General features: G+C 34.8%; 1 protein-coding gene across 3 annotated transcripts in view; it reads right to left on the minus strand.

Annotated features, from left to right (window-relative positions):
• The window catches only part of PRKD1 (protein kinase D1), a 350894-nt gene that overhangs the window by 145847 nt on the left and 186753 nt on the right, over nt 1–18294 (minus strand). For all 3 annotated transcript variants that reach the window (XM_039469407.2, XM_039469406.1, XM_074393281.1), the window contains exon 2: nt 7138–7276. In XM_039469407.2, the coding sequence (XP_039325341.1) occupies nt 7138–7276 (139 nt within the window). The remainder of the gene's footprint in view (nt 1–7137; nt 7277–18294) is intronic.

Consider the following 18294-nt stretch of genomic DNA (forward strand, 5'->3'; position numbering starts at 1 on the left):
ATTGTATCTTGAATTGGAATTTTCTCCTGTCAAGGGAGGGAAGTGGTTAAATTATGGAGGTGATTTCCTTCATGCTGTTCTTGTGATAGTGAGTGAATTCTCATGAGATCTGATGGTTTTATAGATGGTAGTTTTCCCTTCGCTCTCACAAGCATCTCCCATGTGCAGAAGGTCCTTGCTTCCGCTTCACCTTCCACCATGACTGCAGGTTTCCTGAGCCGTCTCAAACCATGTGGAACTGTGAGTCAATTAACCGTCTTTCCTTTATAAATTACCCAGTCTCATGTAGTACCTTTATAACAGTATGAAAATGAACTAATACATGGGTTTACTTGAAAGAAAAGAATGGAAAGAGAATATTAACAATCATAAAAAGGAAATGCTGAAGACACACTTAACATAAGCCATACTTGGGAGAAAAGAGAAATGACTTGTCTTTTCACATTTAAATTTTCCACTGTTCCAAAACCACCTGCAAAGATAATTGCAACCGAAGTTATATAAAGTTGGTTCCATTCAGCCTGTAACACTTAGATGTCCAAGTACAAACACAAAGAAATATAAATTGAGCATTGAAGTCCAGGTCTTATAAAACCTTAATTGCTCAAGTAGTAGTAGGGCTGAGAAGGTGTTGCCTATAATTCTCCTTTCTTAAAAGCAAGCAAACAAAAACTATGTCTATGTAATACACTTTTGAAAAAATATTATTGGGGCTTTTATCTTCTGCCTATATTTCAGAGATGATAAAACATTGCCACATTGCTAACCAATGTATTATATCTAAGAGAAATGAATGTAACTGGTACAATGCTATACAAAGTCAGTAATTTGCACTTTCTATGAAAGAAAAAAGAAGCTTAATTAAATGTTGTTACCACCTAACTTTTTCTGGTTTATGGTTTAGGGAATGAATCTCAGTAAGAGCAAAATCTACTCATAAGGATCTCTTAAATATAGTGACCCTAAGACACTATTTCCATTTTGATCAGAATTGTGGAATTATTACAGGATCCTGGTGAAGTAGTGTCACTGTTATATTATCTTATATTTTGTATTGTAACTATAGAGAAGAACATTCAAGGTTTTCTTAACTTCACTAAAGTTTGAGTATATGAATTAAATATTTACATTTTTATGAGAAAGAGGATGTCAATGGTCTATGATAAAAATCATCTCAATGGTTCCTGAAGCTCATTGCTATTTTTGCTGTTACTAATACCATCAATGGTCCCTGAAATGTAAACTGTCTTATTGTATAAGGAATTCTTTGAACAAATCCTCAACTATTTCTGTTTACTTGTTCAAGTTCAAAGGACTAAACGGTATTGAAATGGTATGAATAGTGACTGAACACAGATACAAGCTCCCCACTCTCTGCAGGATGTAGGCAAGTTACAATTTATATTCTATAGCTTTCCAAATATCTGACTTCTCTACTTTCTAGAGTCATTGTGAAGAAAACAAAATTACTTATATAAACTGCTTCAAAAACCTGTGATATTATGTAAGTAAAGATTTCATACTTCCTAACTCCTACTTTTCTATGGCTCAGATCTTCCCCTCTGTGTAGAGAGACTGGATCATCCTCTCAGACAATTTGTTCCATGGACATGACCCAGAGGAGTATCTCCAGAGTGGTCCACTGAACCAGGACTCACCAAATGCTCAGAGGAGGGAAAAAGTATTCTGTGAGAAAGTGAACTTGGGCATGACCTTGGAGAGTTAGCATGTACCAAAGTTCTGAAGACTCTTGCAGTAAATAATTGCTTTAAAGTTGTTTACCCAACATTTCCCAAAGTTAACAGATCAGGATTCCCTTTTGTGGTATGTTTAGTAAGCATACACATCACATTTAAAGGCTGCTTAGAATGTGAGGAGAAGAAGCAATCTTAATAGCTTGCATTTATTGTGAAGTTGCTATGTACAGAAACTGTCTGATGGGCTTTACAAGCAATAATTTATTTTAATTTATGTAAACACCTTATAATATAGGTGTTAAGGTTATCCCCATTTTAAAAATGAGGACACGTGGGTGCAGAATGATTACATGTCTTGGCAGTGATATAAGTAGTGAAGAATAGATAAAGGATAAACTCAGATGTTCTGGCCCTGGAAATTATATCCTATCATCATGCCTAATACTTCCAGAATGGAAAAAAAAAATAGAATGCATATAATGTTAGCAGTGTATAATACTTTCATCTACTAGAAGCTTTTTGTTTGATTAAAGAACACAGAAAAAAAATTCCTGAAGCCCAAAGGTTTTGCAACTTGTACAAAATCACAAAGAAAAACAATGGTACTGCCTTCCTGAGAAATTAGTTATTCAGCCCCTCAGGTAAGTACTTGAACCATTTGGCAAACACATTGATCAATGTATGAGGGCAAGACTTGGGGTGGGGTAAAATAAATGTCATCACACTCTCACATAGCTGCACCTCTCCTGAGAGTTCTGTTCATTTTTTCATTCCTCCATCAACTAAATCAAAATGGTTATTACATTTGTTTAATTTTACTTCTAAAATATTTCTTGACTTCTCTGCCTCATTGTCAGCTCTTCTGTCATGACCCGAGAATAGGCTCACACCTCTTCTGCCTGAACTACGGCATGAGCTCTCTAATGAAGCTCCCTTCTCTTGATACTGAGGACCAAATAACTAACTACATGTACAAAGAGCTTTTTTAAACGTTATGATACAAAATAATCTACTGTAAAACTATAATAAAAGAAGCCCAAGAAAAACATCAATTTTTTTAACCTTAAATGAAAGAAGGATTCAACATTTATCTCTCAAACTTTTTAAAACTGTGACTTAATTTGAAAAATTCTTGTAGAACTTTTTTAGTCACTACTTAACTACCTGTAAGATACACACCCATATGTACATAAACATACATATATACACACTAATAATTATTAGAGTTCAAGCCGAAACCAAACAAACGAAAAGAGTTTGAGTTATGTAAATGTAGTTCTGTTATTAATTTGATCTGTTAAGGCCAAATTATCAGGATTTGATAAAGGTCCATCATGAAGAAGGCTTCAAATACATTCCATGACCTTTGTTTTACAGTTCAGTACTATATACTTGAACTTGACTTTGGCTTTGGTAAAAGAAATGTCCATTTTCAGTGTTTTCCTACTTTGTAACAATAGTAAGAACTCTAGTCCTTTGTTTAACGGACAGAGAATTTGCCAGTAGTGGGGATAGGTGGGGTAAGAAACTTTCATGCAGTTGTCACTTTTTTCCTCAATAACCCAATATATCTACTCATGAGCAATCTTTTCCTGGCTTACTGTGTTTAAATGTACTAGCTCACACTAGTCATGTTTTACAAAAAGAAAGGGAGGGAGAAAAAAAAAATCAGCAAATTAGCCAGAAGCAGCTTGGTTAGTTTTCACTCCCAAAGCAGTTTAAAGATGATGAAAAGTCTGAGCAGAAAATGATATAAGCAAAGAAAAAAAAATCTTGATGTTGTCTGAATAAATAAAAGTATTTAACTTGAAATGTGTTCCCTATTTTTTCCCTCTCATTTTTGCCGCAGTCCTATGTCAGAAAATGTTCCTGCTGGTAGAATGTTAGTTAAACATAAAAAGAACCAGGTTAGCTTTGTGTCAAATTATAGAGTAAACTTTAATTTGTGATAAGGAAAAAGAAAGTTTGAATAAAATTTAACAGTAAAACTACAGTCTTCAGAAGGAAAATGCCCACAGCTTGTTTATTCCTTTACCCACTGCAGTTTTAGTGAAACTGATGCTTAACTATATCTCTAGGAAATAGCATCTGTCCCAGGGCAATCAGCACCCATCCTGTCCTCCTCCAGAACTGGGTCAGAAGTGCATATGTAATCCGAGCTCCCCTGTACCTAAGGCCTGAAGCGTCCTAGTTGCTATCATTTGCCTTGCCTCAAATTATAACATGGGACAATCCTGCTCACTTGATATATACTAATTTCTCTTATGTGGGCCAAAAGAATGCATAGCAAGAAGACTTGAAGTTCAGTTTACTTTTGAGAATATATCTAGAAATAACATTTTTACAAAAAATCAGTATTTTTACAAAATGTTGTATATGTGGTAACATTATTCTCATAGCCAGTAATCAATACATGAACTCATACATGTTTATGGAGAACCTCACATCTATGGATAACAAAAGGATGAGGTGGGGGAAAGACTGCTGAACAATGATTAGGCCAGGTGAAAGTTGTATCTGCATTTAGTCAGGTAGGCTGGGAACTGTGTGTCCCATGTGGCTCAGGAAAGAAATGGCAAAAATGGGTGGTAAAGTAATTCAGATTAGTAACAGGTATTGCAGGCCCTGCCCATGTAAATAAAGTCAGTGAAAATGCATCAAAGTGATGTAAGACATGGCTATAATAAGCCACATGCTATGTGGAGAAAAAAGAAAGAGAAAAACATAGTCAACAATGGTAGGCATTTAGTGATTAAAATACAGTAAAAAAGACAGGGAACAGGAACGTGTGCTTGGTAGACAGACAAACTAGAGTAGGAGAAGAGGAGTGCTATCAAATGGAGATTTTGAAGCTGGAGACTTGTCTTATTGGTGAAGTCAGGAATGGCACCATGGGTGACTGATAACAAAAATTAATAATAAGGAATCTGAGGAATCATAAACATGCATGTTAACAAAACCAAGGATTAATGGGTGCATAAAATGGAAATATTAAGAATCTAACACTGATTATTGCCATACATACATGAAAATGAGTCTTCAAAGAAAATAAATCACTTCACTGCAAAGAAGTGACATAAATAATTAAAGTAACATCTTGGACTAGAGGGTGGCTGGATCAGGATACAACCAAAAATTGCAATGAAAAATCAGAAGAGGGCCATATTACTCAACTTGTCAACTAAGAGTGGAGGAAAATAAGCAAAGCCTCTTGGAAATGGAGCATCACCTTCAGGAGAGTCAGGATACAAGGAAGACAGGGAAAAAAAAAATAAAGGAACATCAGAGCCTAAAAAGGCTAAGGGAAAAGAGGTAAAAAATATGGGTAACAAACAGGGTTTAAAAAAAAACTATTTTAAACATAAACATTTATTGAGCAAATCACAATGCTAAGCAATAGAGTGGGAGAGAAGCTGGAAGAATATTGCTGCTGATGATTATAGGTAAGTTCAGGAGATCTAAACATAATTAAGTGTGTGTGTGTGTACAACTGATAAACATAATTGAATAATTTAAAGGGTCAATGACATTGGAAAAGTGGCACTATGTCATACAAAATGAGAATTAAACTGTTACAGAATAGCTCCTTTTAAATACCAGCAAAATAGCTGGTAAGATTAAGGGAGCCCTTCTGGAGTCTGGTACTGGGAAAGCAGGAAAAACAAACAAACAAAACAAAACAAAACAAAAAAAACAGGCTGCTCTTAAACGCCCTCTCAACAACTGTTAGCCAGGAAAACAGGAGAGATGGAACATAAAGGGTAGATAGCAGGGGAGATGGGACATACACACGATGAAGTTCTCAATTTGCAAAGATGGGAGAGGAAAAGCAGAACATTGTTCTCATGCAGCAAGGGAATTCTAGAGGGCTACATCAGGTCAACATGAGGGAAGAGCAGGTCTGGCTCATTAATGCTGGGATAACATGCAAATAAGCAGTCCTCTCCTACATAAATACACCCCCACACAGGTTTCATTCAATTTGTCTGCTACTACTCTAAAGTGCTTGATAACAAAAGTAAAATGGAAAGAATGATACATCATATTTAGAAATGCAATATTAAAAATCCTCATGTATTTCGGAACATTGCCACAGGGCAATAGGACTCATAAAACATATTACATTATTTACCAAGCAGCCTGGCTATGAGTTTAATATGAATTATGGCATGATTTCCCTGAATAATTAATTTAGTGTTCAGAAACAGGAAACTTAGAAAACAACATGTCTAGTCCTTGGTTTCAGGAGGTGAGGTGCAGTAAGCAAATGTCAAAGAGCCAAAGGAAAGGAAAACCCAGACAAAGCAAGTGACTTCTTTAAAAAAGTAATAAAAAAAAAAAAAATCAAAGCTTTTGCTTTTACAGTTTGTTTAACAACTAGCAACCCTATAGGCAATAGAAAAAATAATTACTTTTGTCTAGCATAAAAGTTTTGTTTATAGGATCCATCTATACAATAAAATTGTGGCAATCCCAGGACCTTGAACAACTGTGGGCAAATAATTAAGACAAAAAGAGAACTAGACTGAATCAAAGCAAAGTGAGTGAAACAAAGGCAAATTGAATTATAATCAGTGTACCCAAGTATGGGGCTCTAACCAAGTGGAGGAACTTGAAGAAATGAAGTTAAGAATCTATAATGCTACCAGACTTCCTGTAGTCAAAGAGATAGTAAACAAAGAAGGCAGGAGAGAAGAAAAGAACAAAGCAATCCACGTTTTCAATAATTACTGTCTTTTTAACAAAAATAAACAATAAAATTTTGGACATCATTATCATTCCATTGAGCATCATTGTAAAGATCTCCACTCTGTTCTCTGGTGCTTTTTTTAAAAAGTAAAAATATATCCTTTTTTTTTTTTAATCTGTTTGGATAGGCACAGTCCTATTACCAACTTCCAAATCCTAAACAAGAAATACAAATGCGAGCAAAGGCAAATACAGCCTCACATGGCATGAGCTAACCTGCTCTAACTCCTGGGCTCTGGCTGCCTCCTTGGCTTTGGCTTACCTCATAGCTACAGGACTTTTAACTTTAATAAGACAAGGGCTTCTTAGCCCTGGTGTTATTTCTTGGCTTCCACACATTCTGTACATATATAGCCCTGACAGCTAATTTAGCTTCACTGTTGGTGAGTTTCTTGTTTGCTTTTGCTGCTGTCCAAATGATTCAAGGTGCTGAATGACACCATCTGTATGTTGCTAGGGGCTGAAAAGGGGGCAGTAGGAAACAGTAAGTCAGGAGACATGATTGGAACAGTTGTGGGTGTAGACACAGCCAATCTAAGGGAAACTTTTTATTTCCCTTTCTCATGTGGACAGAGCTCCAACATCTCTTGGAGATGAGTTTGATGTATGCTTTTTGTTTTTTTAAAAAACATATGCCCAAGAATTCTTCAAATACAACTTCTGGATAAAGCAAATGTTTAAAGTATACTACCTGACAAGACCACTTCAATAAGATCGCCTTCCTGGATATCACTGGCCGTTTTCACCAGCTGAAGGATGTTTTCAGAGGTAGGGTCATGGCGAAAAAGCAGGATCTTATCATACATTCCATAGAAACCACATTCAGGGAACTGCAAATACAAATAGCATGAGAGTTTAAACGTCAAAATCCTTCCAAATATTTTGTTTTAAATATTTCAGGACAGAAATAGAAGCTAATTAGAAAAGTTCCAAGTATCTGTATCATTAAATTTTTTTTAAAAAGGTAGGGTTGATATTGGGAAGACTCCAAATCAGAAAGAAAGAAATCACATAGATCACGTGGGCAGTGGTCAAGTGGTTTTCTAACTAGAGAGCAAGAAAACAAGAGAATATAAGATAAGATTAAAAGAAGTTCTGGCAGTAAAGTGGTCAAGGTGGGAAGAGGTGTGCACTTTCACATGATTTAGGGCAACCCAATAACATAAAAATGGCAGTCGCTTTATTCCAATTCTATTACACATAATAATGGCAATTTGTTTGCAAAAAACTGGGTCTGTCTGTTTTGGTATATTCAAAAATAAGAGATGACTCAATAAATCTAAACATGCTCTGTATGTGAGCAGTAGCTTTATCTAGGTCCTTTGATCAGGAGATCAGGGGAGGCAACCCAACTCTCCCTTCTGCTGCTGCCCCTACTACATTCCATTTGGCTTTCATGCAATCTGTCAATCCACAATCTCATGAGCAGTGTAAGAAAGGTCCATCTGCACCAGCATGGAGGGTTTTCATTAAAGTAAACAACCTAGGCTAATTTGGTATGTGAAAAGGGCCCTTTTCTTGTAATGACTTTTTCACATAATTATTGAAGATTGCTATTTCTGCCATAAACTGACATTTGTAATGTAGTGGGAAAAGATGCAAACTCAGGGAAAGAGAAAATTATCTTTCTGCATCCTGGAACTGATGAGAGATCTGACACTTACATCAATATAGGTGGACTTTAAGAAACTGCTTTTGGGAAGAAATGTCCAGAATCTATTATCTTCTGGAGATAAAAACAATACATTATAAGTCTCTTTCTTTTTCTCAGTCATAAAATCAGGAGCTAAATTCACGTGAAACATTTCGTATGAACTAAAAATAAATATGAGAACATCTTCTTGCTCTTAGGAGTCAGTGCTGATGACCAGGCTTAAAACTATTTCTGCATGTCATTTAGTGAAGTTAACTTCCTTAAAAACACACACACACAAAAGCTGAAATGATGTCACTGCTTCCACTGTGCTAATTAAAAGAAAAAAAAACTTAGTTCACTTTTTCTTGGAAATATCTCCAATAATACTAGTAAAGCCCAAGGAAACAAAGAGAAAATCAAAATAACATTTTCTCTGCTTTAAAAAACAATGCATACATCATGTACTATTTTAAAAATTAACTTTATTGAAGTATTACATGACATGAATTGGATATAAGTGAATCTACAAGTTTTGACAAATATAAATACCCATACAATGAAAATCACAATGAAGCCATGGGATATTTTCATCAACCCAAAAAGTTTTATTGCAATCTATGCAACCCACAATCTTAATCTCAGGCACAGATCTACTTTCTGTCACCCTTGTTTGCCTTGTCTGCCATAGAAGTTCAGGTAAATGAAATCATATAATATGTTATATGTACCCTTTTCTGGCTGGCTTGTTTTTCTCATTATAAAGTTTTTGAGATTCATTCATACATGCTGCTTTTGAGTTTTATCTTCTTTTATTACTTATTAGTATTTCATTAAATGGATCTAGCATAATTGTTCATCTGTTCACCCACAGATGGACATTGCTTTTTTTTTTTCCAGTTTGCAGCTATTACAAATAAAAATGCAATGAACATTATGTACAAGTGTTTCCGTGGGTACATGTTCCCATTTCTTATGGGTAAATATCCAGAAGCAGCTTTGTTGGGTCATACAATAAATGCATGTTTGAGTTATATGCCTCTCCTTAATAAATACAACACCACATTATGTTTATAAGTGTAGCTTTATCTTAAGCCTGCAATTCAGGTAGTGGGAGTCTTCCAGTTTTTTTTTCCTTTTCAAGATTGTTTTGGATACAGGATCTCTGAATTTTCATATACATTTTAGAAATGCTTTGTTGATTTCTACAAAAAGTTCTGAATGAGTGGCCAAGAGAGTGGCCCATAAAGCCCACTCAATCATGTATTTCTTTATAGACCATGCTTTTGCTAATATATCTTTGCATAACTGAATATAACACAGATTTTTCTCCTATAATTTATTCTACATATTGCATTGTTTAAATTTTTACATTTGAGACTATGATCTACTTTGAGGTAAGTTTTTAATAGGGCAAAATATATGGATTGAGGTTCACTGTTGTGCAGACTTGGTATTTCTTCCATAAATGTTTGTTTGGTAGAATTCTCTGCTGAAGCCATGTGAACCCGAATTTTCCTTGCTGGAGGGCTTAAAACTTCATATTCATTATCTTGATAGTATACTTTAGACATCAATTTCCTCTTAAGTGACTTTGGCAGTTTGTTTCCTTCCAGAAAGCCATCTATTTCATCCAAGTTGTCAAATTTATTGGCATAAAGTTATTCATGATTCCCTTACTACCCTTTTAATAACTATACAGATTATAGTGATGTCTCTTCATTAATTTCTTATGTCATTTCTTTTTTTGTTTGGTCTGGCAATAAATTTGTCAATTTATTCAATTTTTCTTGTAATGAACCAGCTTTTGTTACATGGGTTTTCTCCATTATTTTTCTAAACTTAGTTTCATGGGTTTCTTTGCTTATCTTTATTATTTCCTTTCTTTAACTTAACTTTAATTTGTTCTTTTCTTCCTAGATTCTTATGGTGGAAGCTTGTATTACTGATTTGAGACATTTGAGACTGTTCTAATATGACCATTCAATGCCATAAGTACTTCGGCAATATTTCACAAATTTTGATAAAGCTGTATCTTTATTTTTTAAACTCTAAATATTTTCTTTCATACCATGTATAAAAATAAACTCAAGATGGATTAAAGACTTAAATATAAGATCTAAAACTGTAAAATTACTAGAAGAGGTGGAGACAACTCCATGACATTGTTCTGGGCAATGATTTTCTTTTAATATGACCCCAAAAGCACAAACAAAAAAAGCAAATATAGACAAATGTTGTAACATCAAACTAAAAAGCCTCTGCACAGCAAATGAAACAATCAACAGAGTGAAGAGACCACCTGTAGAACAACTCAACAGCAACAAAACAAATAATCCAATTAAAAAAATGGACAAAGGATCTGAATAGACGTTTCTTAAAAGAAGGTATACTAATGGCCAACAGGTATATGAAAAATTGCTCAATATCACCAATCAGAGAAATGCAAACTAAAAACCACAATGAGATATTATTTTACCCCTGTTAAAATGGCTACTATAAAAACAAAACCAACAGATAACAAGTACTGATGAAAATATGGAGAAAAGAGAATCCTGTACACTATGGGAAATGTAAACAGGTACCATCACTATAAATACATTATAGAGGTTCTTCAAAAAACTAAAAAATATAACTACCATATGATCCAGCAATCTGACTTCTGCGTATCCATAGGAATATCTAGAATTGAAATGAGGAACTCAAAGAGATAACTGCATTCCCATGTTTACCATAGCATTGTTCACGATAGCCAAGATATGGAATCAACCTGAGTGTCCATCGATGAATAAGTATTTACAGAAAATGTGGTGTACAGATACAGAATAGAATACTACTCAACCTTAGAAAGAAATACTAACAATTGGGGCAACATGATTTAACCTGGAGAATAACATATTAAGTGAAATAAGCCAAGGACAGAAAACAACTACCATATGTAGAATCTAGAAATGCTGAATGTATAAAAGCACAGAGTAGAATAGAAATTACCAGGAGCTAAATGGTGGGTGAGAATGGTCAGGGTGATGTTGGACAAAGGATTTAAAATTTAATTTGAAGAAATAAATTCAAGAGATTTACTGCATAAGGAGGTGAGTATAGATAATAACACTATATTGTATTTTTGAAAGTCACTAAGAGTGTAGAAAAATTTAAGTGTATTCACCACAAAAAAAGGTAAGTATGTGAGGTATGCATATGTTAACTACCTTGAAGTATCCATTCCACAATGTACACATATTTCAAAACATGATTCTGTATATGGTAAATATACACAATTCTTGTCAACTAAAATCATTAATTTAAAATATATATAGTCTAATTTCCCTTGTGAATTTCTCTTTAACCCATGGATTATTCAGAAGAATGTTGTGTAATTTCCAAATACTCAGAGATTTTTTTTCCAGATATCTTTATGTTCTTAACTCCTAGTTTAATTCTGTTAAGGTCCAAATCCTACTTTGCATAAATTTGACACTTTTGCATTTCCTAAGATGTTTTATGACCCAAGAGGTCAAACTTGGTGAATATCCTATGTGCATTTGAAAATAATGTGTATTCTGCTGTTGTTGGGTGGCAAGTTCTATAAATGTCAATTATATTAAGTTTATTGACAGTGTTTTTCAGATTTTCTATTTGCTTAATGTTCTGTTCTATAAATTAAATATTGATGTCTTCACATATACTTGTGGGTTTTTTTTCTCTTTTTCCTTTCAATTCTATTATTTGCTTTAAGCATTCTGAAGCTCTGTTGTTAGGTGTGTAAACAATGAAACTTGGTACATTTTCTTAAAGAATTTATCCGTTTCATATTATGTGGTGTCTCTCTTTATATTTGGTATTATTTCTTGTCCTTCATGACAATACAACCATTTTAAACTTCTTTAAATGCCATGCTTCCATGGCATTATGTTGTCATTCTTTTAATCTGTGTCTTTATAAATTTGTTGTACACAGCATATATATGTCTCCCTCATCTTTTTGTGCAGTCTGACAATCTCTACCTTTTTCTTTCTTTTTGATTTTTGGTTTTTTGTTGTTATTTTTGTTTTTGTTTTTCTTTTGAGACCAAGTGTTGCTTTGTCACCCAGGCTGGAGTACAAGAGCACAATCTTGACTCACAGAAACCTCACCCTCCCAGGATTAAGCTATTTTCCTGCCTCTGCCTCCCTAGGAACTGAGATTACAGGTGCGCACCACCACACCTGGCTAATTTTTGTAGAGATGGGGTTTCACCATGGTGGCTATGCTGGTCTCAAACTCCGGACCTCAGGTGATCTGCTGACATTGGCCTCCCAAAGTGCTGGGATTATAGGTGTGAGCCACTGTGCCTAGCCAACAATCTTTACCTTTTAAGTTGTTTCTATCATTTATATTTTAATGTATGTGCAACTAAGGTTATTACCTTTCCTTTTTTGTTGTTTGTTGCATCTGTTTTTATTCCCTTTTTTCCTTTTCTGTATTATTTAATATCGAGAATTTGTTTGTACTTTACTTCTTTTTATCTTCGCTCCTGGTTTATTACCCAGCTGTACTTCCTTGTATAAAGATCTTATCCTATTTCACATACAACACAATGACCTTAAAACTGTATAGTTCCATTTCCCTTCTTTCTTCCTTTATGCTATTTTTCTGTCTTTTAAATACACAAATGTTAGAAAAACTAAAATAGAATACTTTTTGCTTTAAACAATTATCTTTGAAATAAATTTTAAAATAAAAAATATTTTATTTTACTATTTCTGCCACTCTTTAGGGATTTGTATAGATCCAAGTTTTCACATGGTATAATTTTCTTCCATCTGATGAATTTTCTTTAGTATAGCTTGATGGCAAAAATTTTTCTCAGATTTTCCCTCTGAAAGTTATGCCAGATGTAAGTGACAGGGGGATGGAGGCGGAAAACCACAAAACCACATTGCCATGTATGTTACTATGCAACAATTCTGCATGTTCTGCACATGTACCCTAGAACCTAAACCTAAAGTAAAATTATATATATATATATATTTTTTTTTTAAAGTTATCTCATTTTTTTTAGAAAGCTATTTTTGTTGTATATAGAGTTGTATGTTAATGCTTTTAGTCCTTTAAAATGTAATTCCCTTGTCTCCTGCTTTGAATTATTTCTGATGAGAAGTATAGGTTATGTGATGCCCTGTTTGCAAGGTATTTTTCTTCCCTATTTTAGAGTTTTAATCTTCATCAGTGACTTTAAGCTATTTGATAGTGATGTGCCTTAAAGTGATTTTTGTTGTTGTTGTTATTGTTTATCTTGATTGAGGCTCACTGTGTTTTGATCTATAGATTTATAGATTTCATGACATTTATAGAAAGTTTTTACCATCATTTTTGTCTTGTTTGGAGGTTCGGTTTGGATAATTTCTATTGCTGTATCTATAGGTTCACTGACATTTTCTATTGCAATGTCGAAACTACCATTTAAGCATACGGTTCTCATGCTCCTATAAGGAAATACCTGAGGCTAGGTACTTTCTTTAAAAAAAGAGGTTTAATTGACTCACAGTTCAGCATGGCTGGGGAGACCTCAGGAAACTTACAATCATGAGAAAGGCAAAGGGGAAGCAAGGCACCTTCTTCACAAGGCCGCAGGAGAAGTAAGGAGCAAAGGGGGAAGAACCCTTATAAAATCATCAGATTTCCCAAGAACTTACTTCACTATCATCAGAACAGCATGGGGGAAACTACCTGTGTGATTCAGTTACCTCCACCTGGTAACACATAGGGATTATGGAGATTATAATTCAAGGTGAGACCTGGTTGGGGGCACAAAGCCTAACCATATATACCCAGTAAATCTTGCACATAAACATTATATTTTTCAGTTCTAAAAGTTGTGTTTGGTTCTTTTATATGTGTTCCCTTTTTCTCCTTAGTATGTTCATGTTTTCATTTAAATCCTTGATTTTTCTATCAAGTCTATCACCTTTATCATTTCTGGTCTGTTTAAATTAACTGTTTACATTCTGGTTTTGAGTCATACTTTCCTGCTTTTTTTTTTTTTTTTTTTGAGCCAGACTCTTGCTCTGTCAATCCAGGCTAGAGTGCAAAGGCATGATCTCGGCTACTGCAACCTTTGTCTACTGGATTCAAGCAATTCTCCTGCCTCAGCCTCCCAAATAGCTAGGATTACAGGCACCTGCCACCATGCCAGGCTAATTTTTGTATTTTTAGTAGAGATAGAGAAGGCTTTTTGCCATATTGGCCAGACTGATCTCAAAATCTAGACCTTGTGATCTGCCCACCTTGGCCTTCCAAAGTGCTGGGATTACAGGCATGAGCCACCACATCTGGCTTCCTGCTTTTTTATATGTGTACTTTGTAAGTTAGATGCCTGATATTATAAATTAATATGAGCAGTTGGACTTTGTTGTCTTCTCTTAATGTATATTAGTATTTGTCTTGGCAAAACATTAAGTTAATTGCAGATCAGTTTTATCCTTTCAAGGCCTATTGTTAAGCTTTGTTAGCACAGCTCTGTAACAATTCCTTGGTCTAGGGATTAGCTTATTCCTAGTACTAACGACTCTTTGAACATTTCCAAATATTCTCCCAAGTGTTTACTGAACATCCTATTTGCTTGATAGAAACTCAAATGTCTCTCAGCCCTATGAGTGCCCTAGGAAGTGATCATTTCATAGCTTACCAACAGCTGCTTTTTCTCCTGCCTTATAGAGTTCCACCCTATGCATACACAACTGTATTCAATCAAATACTAAACTAGATCCTTACACAGATTTCTGGAGCTTTTTCTTTGCGTAAGTCCAACCTTTCCATTACGACTCCCCCAAAATCCTGTTGGTTTGGCCTCCCTGAGCTCTTATCTCTGTCTTCCTTAAGCAGCCAGACAATTAGGCTCTGCTTGGGTTCTCACTTTCTACACTAACACTCTGGATCCTGCCACTAGGCAGGAAGCTCAGGTGTTTGTAGTACTTACCTTGTCTGTTTACCTTTTGTGAGGGATCACATTACTGTACTGTATATTGGCCAATGCCTAAAACCATATTTTATAAATTTTGCATTGTTTCCCTATTTATTTAGAGCAAGAAGACATGCCTCAAACCAGTTATTCCCCGTGCACTTTCAAAATAGAGAATAGTAATATTGCCTACTCAACACTTTGACTATTTAATTCTATGTAAACTACATTTTGCAAGAAAAGTGAAAGAGAAAGGCAATCTCCATAATTGGTAAGAGTGCACAATAAAATGAAATAAAAATACGAAATGTATGAATTATATAACTCTCAGACGCCAGTTTGAGCTACACTGGGTAGAACTTTTAACAGTTAAAAAGGTAGTCCCTGCTTAGAAAACAAATTCTTATTAAAATGCAAGACTTTAATTAAGACACAGGTCCTTTTTCCATATCCTTTCCCAAACGTTGGATAGCTAATTCTTATTTAAAAGAGTAGGAAAAAAAAAATTCAAAGGATTCAGTGTTTGGGCTAGGGTGAGTAAGAAAATAACAGCTGGAAAGAAAGATGAAACAGCAAACCATATCTCTGAAGAATAGCTCAACTTTTTAGCGACTTCTAACTCATGTGTTGTCAATTTACTTCTGTGATTCAGGAGTTAGGTGGGAAAACTGAAGAGGCTCAGGAGACAAGGGATCTACCAGCTCAACACCATTCCACTGCAGTCTGGTCTCATTCACATGCCTCCTGCTTTCTTCAAGGACCTCTCTATATTCGATTTCTGTTTCTATACTGCTGAGATTTGAACCTCACATTCTGCATTATGCCTTTTTGTAAAACGACAGTTACAATGTAATAAATAATTTGGTGTTCAAGTCAGGCTTAAGTGCCTCACAACCTAATTATTACTATGTTTCTAAGGGTGGCTGAGAAGACATTTAAAAAATTAGGTAGAAAATACCAAAATATGGTGCACATATTAAAGCTATCATTTAAACATTATATTTTTCAATGAAGATAGTGTTATAAGTAATCATAAAGGAAATCTGTGCAATATCAAAATGACTAAAGTATGAATATTCTCTCTCCTATATCCATCTTACTGGTTAACGGACATGGCTCTTTTCCCTCCAAGCCATTCAGAAACAGGTTGTAGAGGCCTATGAAGTAGGTCATACATATGAACACAGAGGCCTAGCTTCTGAGGACAGTTGTCATGGTAGCAAAAGCTGAAGGTTTACATTTTTTTAAATTGTTACTTTTATTATGAAATAAATATATGCATATTGATCTTTAACTGTCAAGAGAAAAATCTTAACACATCTGCCTAAACAAACTATATGCAATAAAACTTATCAAAATCTTACATTAAAATGATGTCCGGAAGGCTAAAAGTATACTGAAAACAATGCGTGACAACTGAAAAGAGAACATATTGGGAGAACACACTCAGAACAGCATGCCCTAATTTGGTCATAATCATCTATTTTTATGTGAAGGTGTGTGAGCTTTGAAATCTGAAAACCCTCATTAAACTAAACAGGCTTTCAGAAAGGTTCAGAGTCTTGTAAACTCAGCTGGAGCTTATTACAAGATCAGTTGTGTGTTTCTCAGAGGCTTTGTGGTTGTGAGTGCAAACATCTGAGATAAGTGATTTCAAGCTCTCTCCAAGCTTGAATCTAACAAAACTGGCCACTGTGAAAATATGGTCAACAATCCAGGCACTGGTCCTAAGCTCGTTAATTCTACCCTATGCTGGAAACCTTTATGCTGTTGTGTGTATCATTTGGCATTTCTGACCACAGAGCACAATTTACTGTTACATTTCACTATAAATTTATGGTTGGCAAGACAATGTGCTCCAGAGTAGAATAAATACATGTTTTAATGAGTAGCTGAAATGTGACCTGGCCAACAGGAAACCAAAGAACAAAGGGTGCTTTTCCATAGTTAGGCCAATCACAAAAGGCAAGCAATACTAGAACAAACTAATCCATGACTCAGTCAAGTGGAAAAAAAGAGAAAGAGAGACTATGGCCCAATTAGGAAATGAAAATACTCTGGCAGTTTACTTTTGCTAAAAGGTGAGGATTCAATACAAGTCCTGAAATTAAATTATTCTGGTCAATAATCGAATATATCAGGCAGTTGGATGTTGCAGTCTTATTAAATATGAGTCTCAAGTCGCTTTCCAGGAATTCTTCCTTTCCACAATAATTAGTGACATGACTGTTGGCTCTTAATGGCCAAAGAAATTTAAAAGGTACTTTCACTTTCTAATAGGGCTGAAACTCTCCTGAAGTGTTGTCCCAAGAGTAGACGGACAGTAAGGACACATTGTGTGATCAACTGTTTTAACAAGAGTGCTTAAAAATTGGGTGAAAAATATCTCTTAACTCTCTTGGTGGAGTGGTTCTAGTATTCCGCTGTAAGGGACAGTTGAGAGTTGTTTTGAAAGTGGTAGATCCTGAGGTCTCCTGGATCATTTGAAAGACCCAAGACAGTAATCACAAACTTGTATTATTAACTTCTGTCCAGGAAATAAAACCATCCTCTTTTTAACCACCTTTACAATTAAAAAAAAAATCACCTAATACCAGACTATGAAGATTTAAGTATATCAATGAAAAAACAACTAATACTTATTGAATTGGGTGATTATCACATACGCAGCACTATAGCTGTATTAACAACAAAAACGTATGGGATGGTTTAAGCCCACCAATAGCATTAACACTAGAGTTCCACTTAGAAACCACATTATGAAGTATAAATGAAAGGAGGAATAGAGAATGTGAATAATCTATTATTATTTGGAGACATTTATGAAGTTTCTTCAAGTTTGGGTACAGGATTTTTTTTAGTGATTTTTCCACACTGTAACCACACAGGTCTGTATCTAGTTTCTGAATGTAATCTTAAGAAACAGAAACTAGAAAAATAAAGGACTTTCCTTTTCCTTCCCTTTCTTCCACTTTTCTCCCTTCCTTCTCCACCTATGCCAATTCCTTACCACCACCACCACCTCCTGCCAAAGTAGGCAAAAAATGAATGGTGTTCTACCATACAATAACTAAAAGCCACCATCCAAGACAGGGCTTTGCCATCTCTCCTAGTGACAACTTACATTTCAGATTCTTGGTTGAATTACAGAGGTCTCTGTCCAGAAAATCTGATTTGTGAAGATAAATCTGTAATACCTGTTACCTATTTTCATAAATTATCTTTAAAATATTTTAACTTTTTTAAATTTTTTGAACCCATTTTACTTTGTTATT

This window comes from Saimiri boliviensis, chromosome 2, assembly GCF_048565385.1.
Source record: "Saimiri boliviensis isolate mSaiBol1 chromosome 2, mSaiBol1.pri, whole genome shotgun sequence".
Taxonomy (NCBI): Eukaryota; Metazoa; Chordata; class Mammalia; order Primates; family Cebidae; genus Saimiri; species Saimiri boliviensis.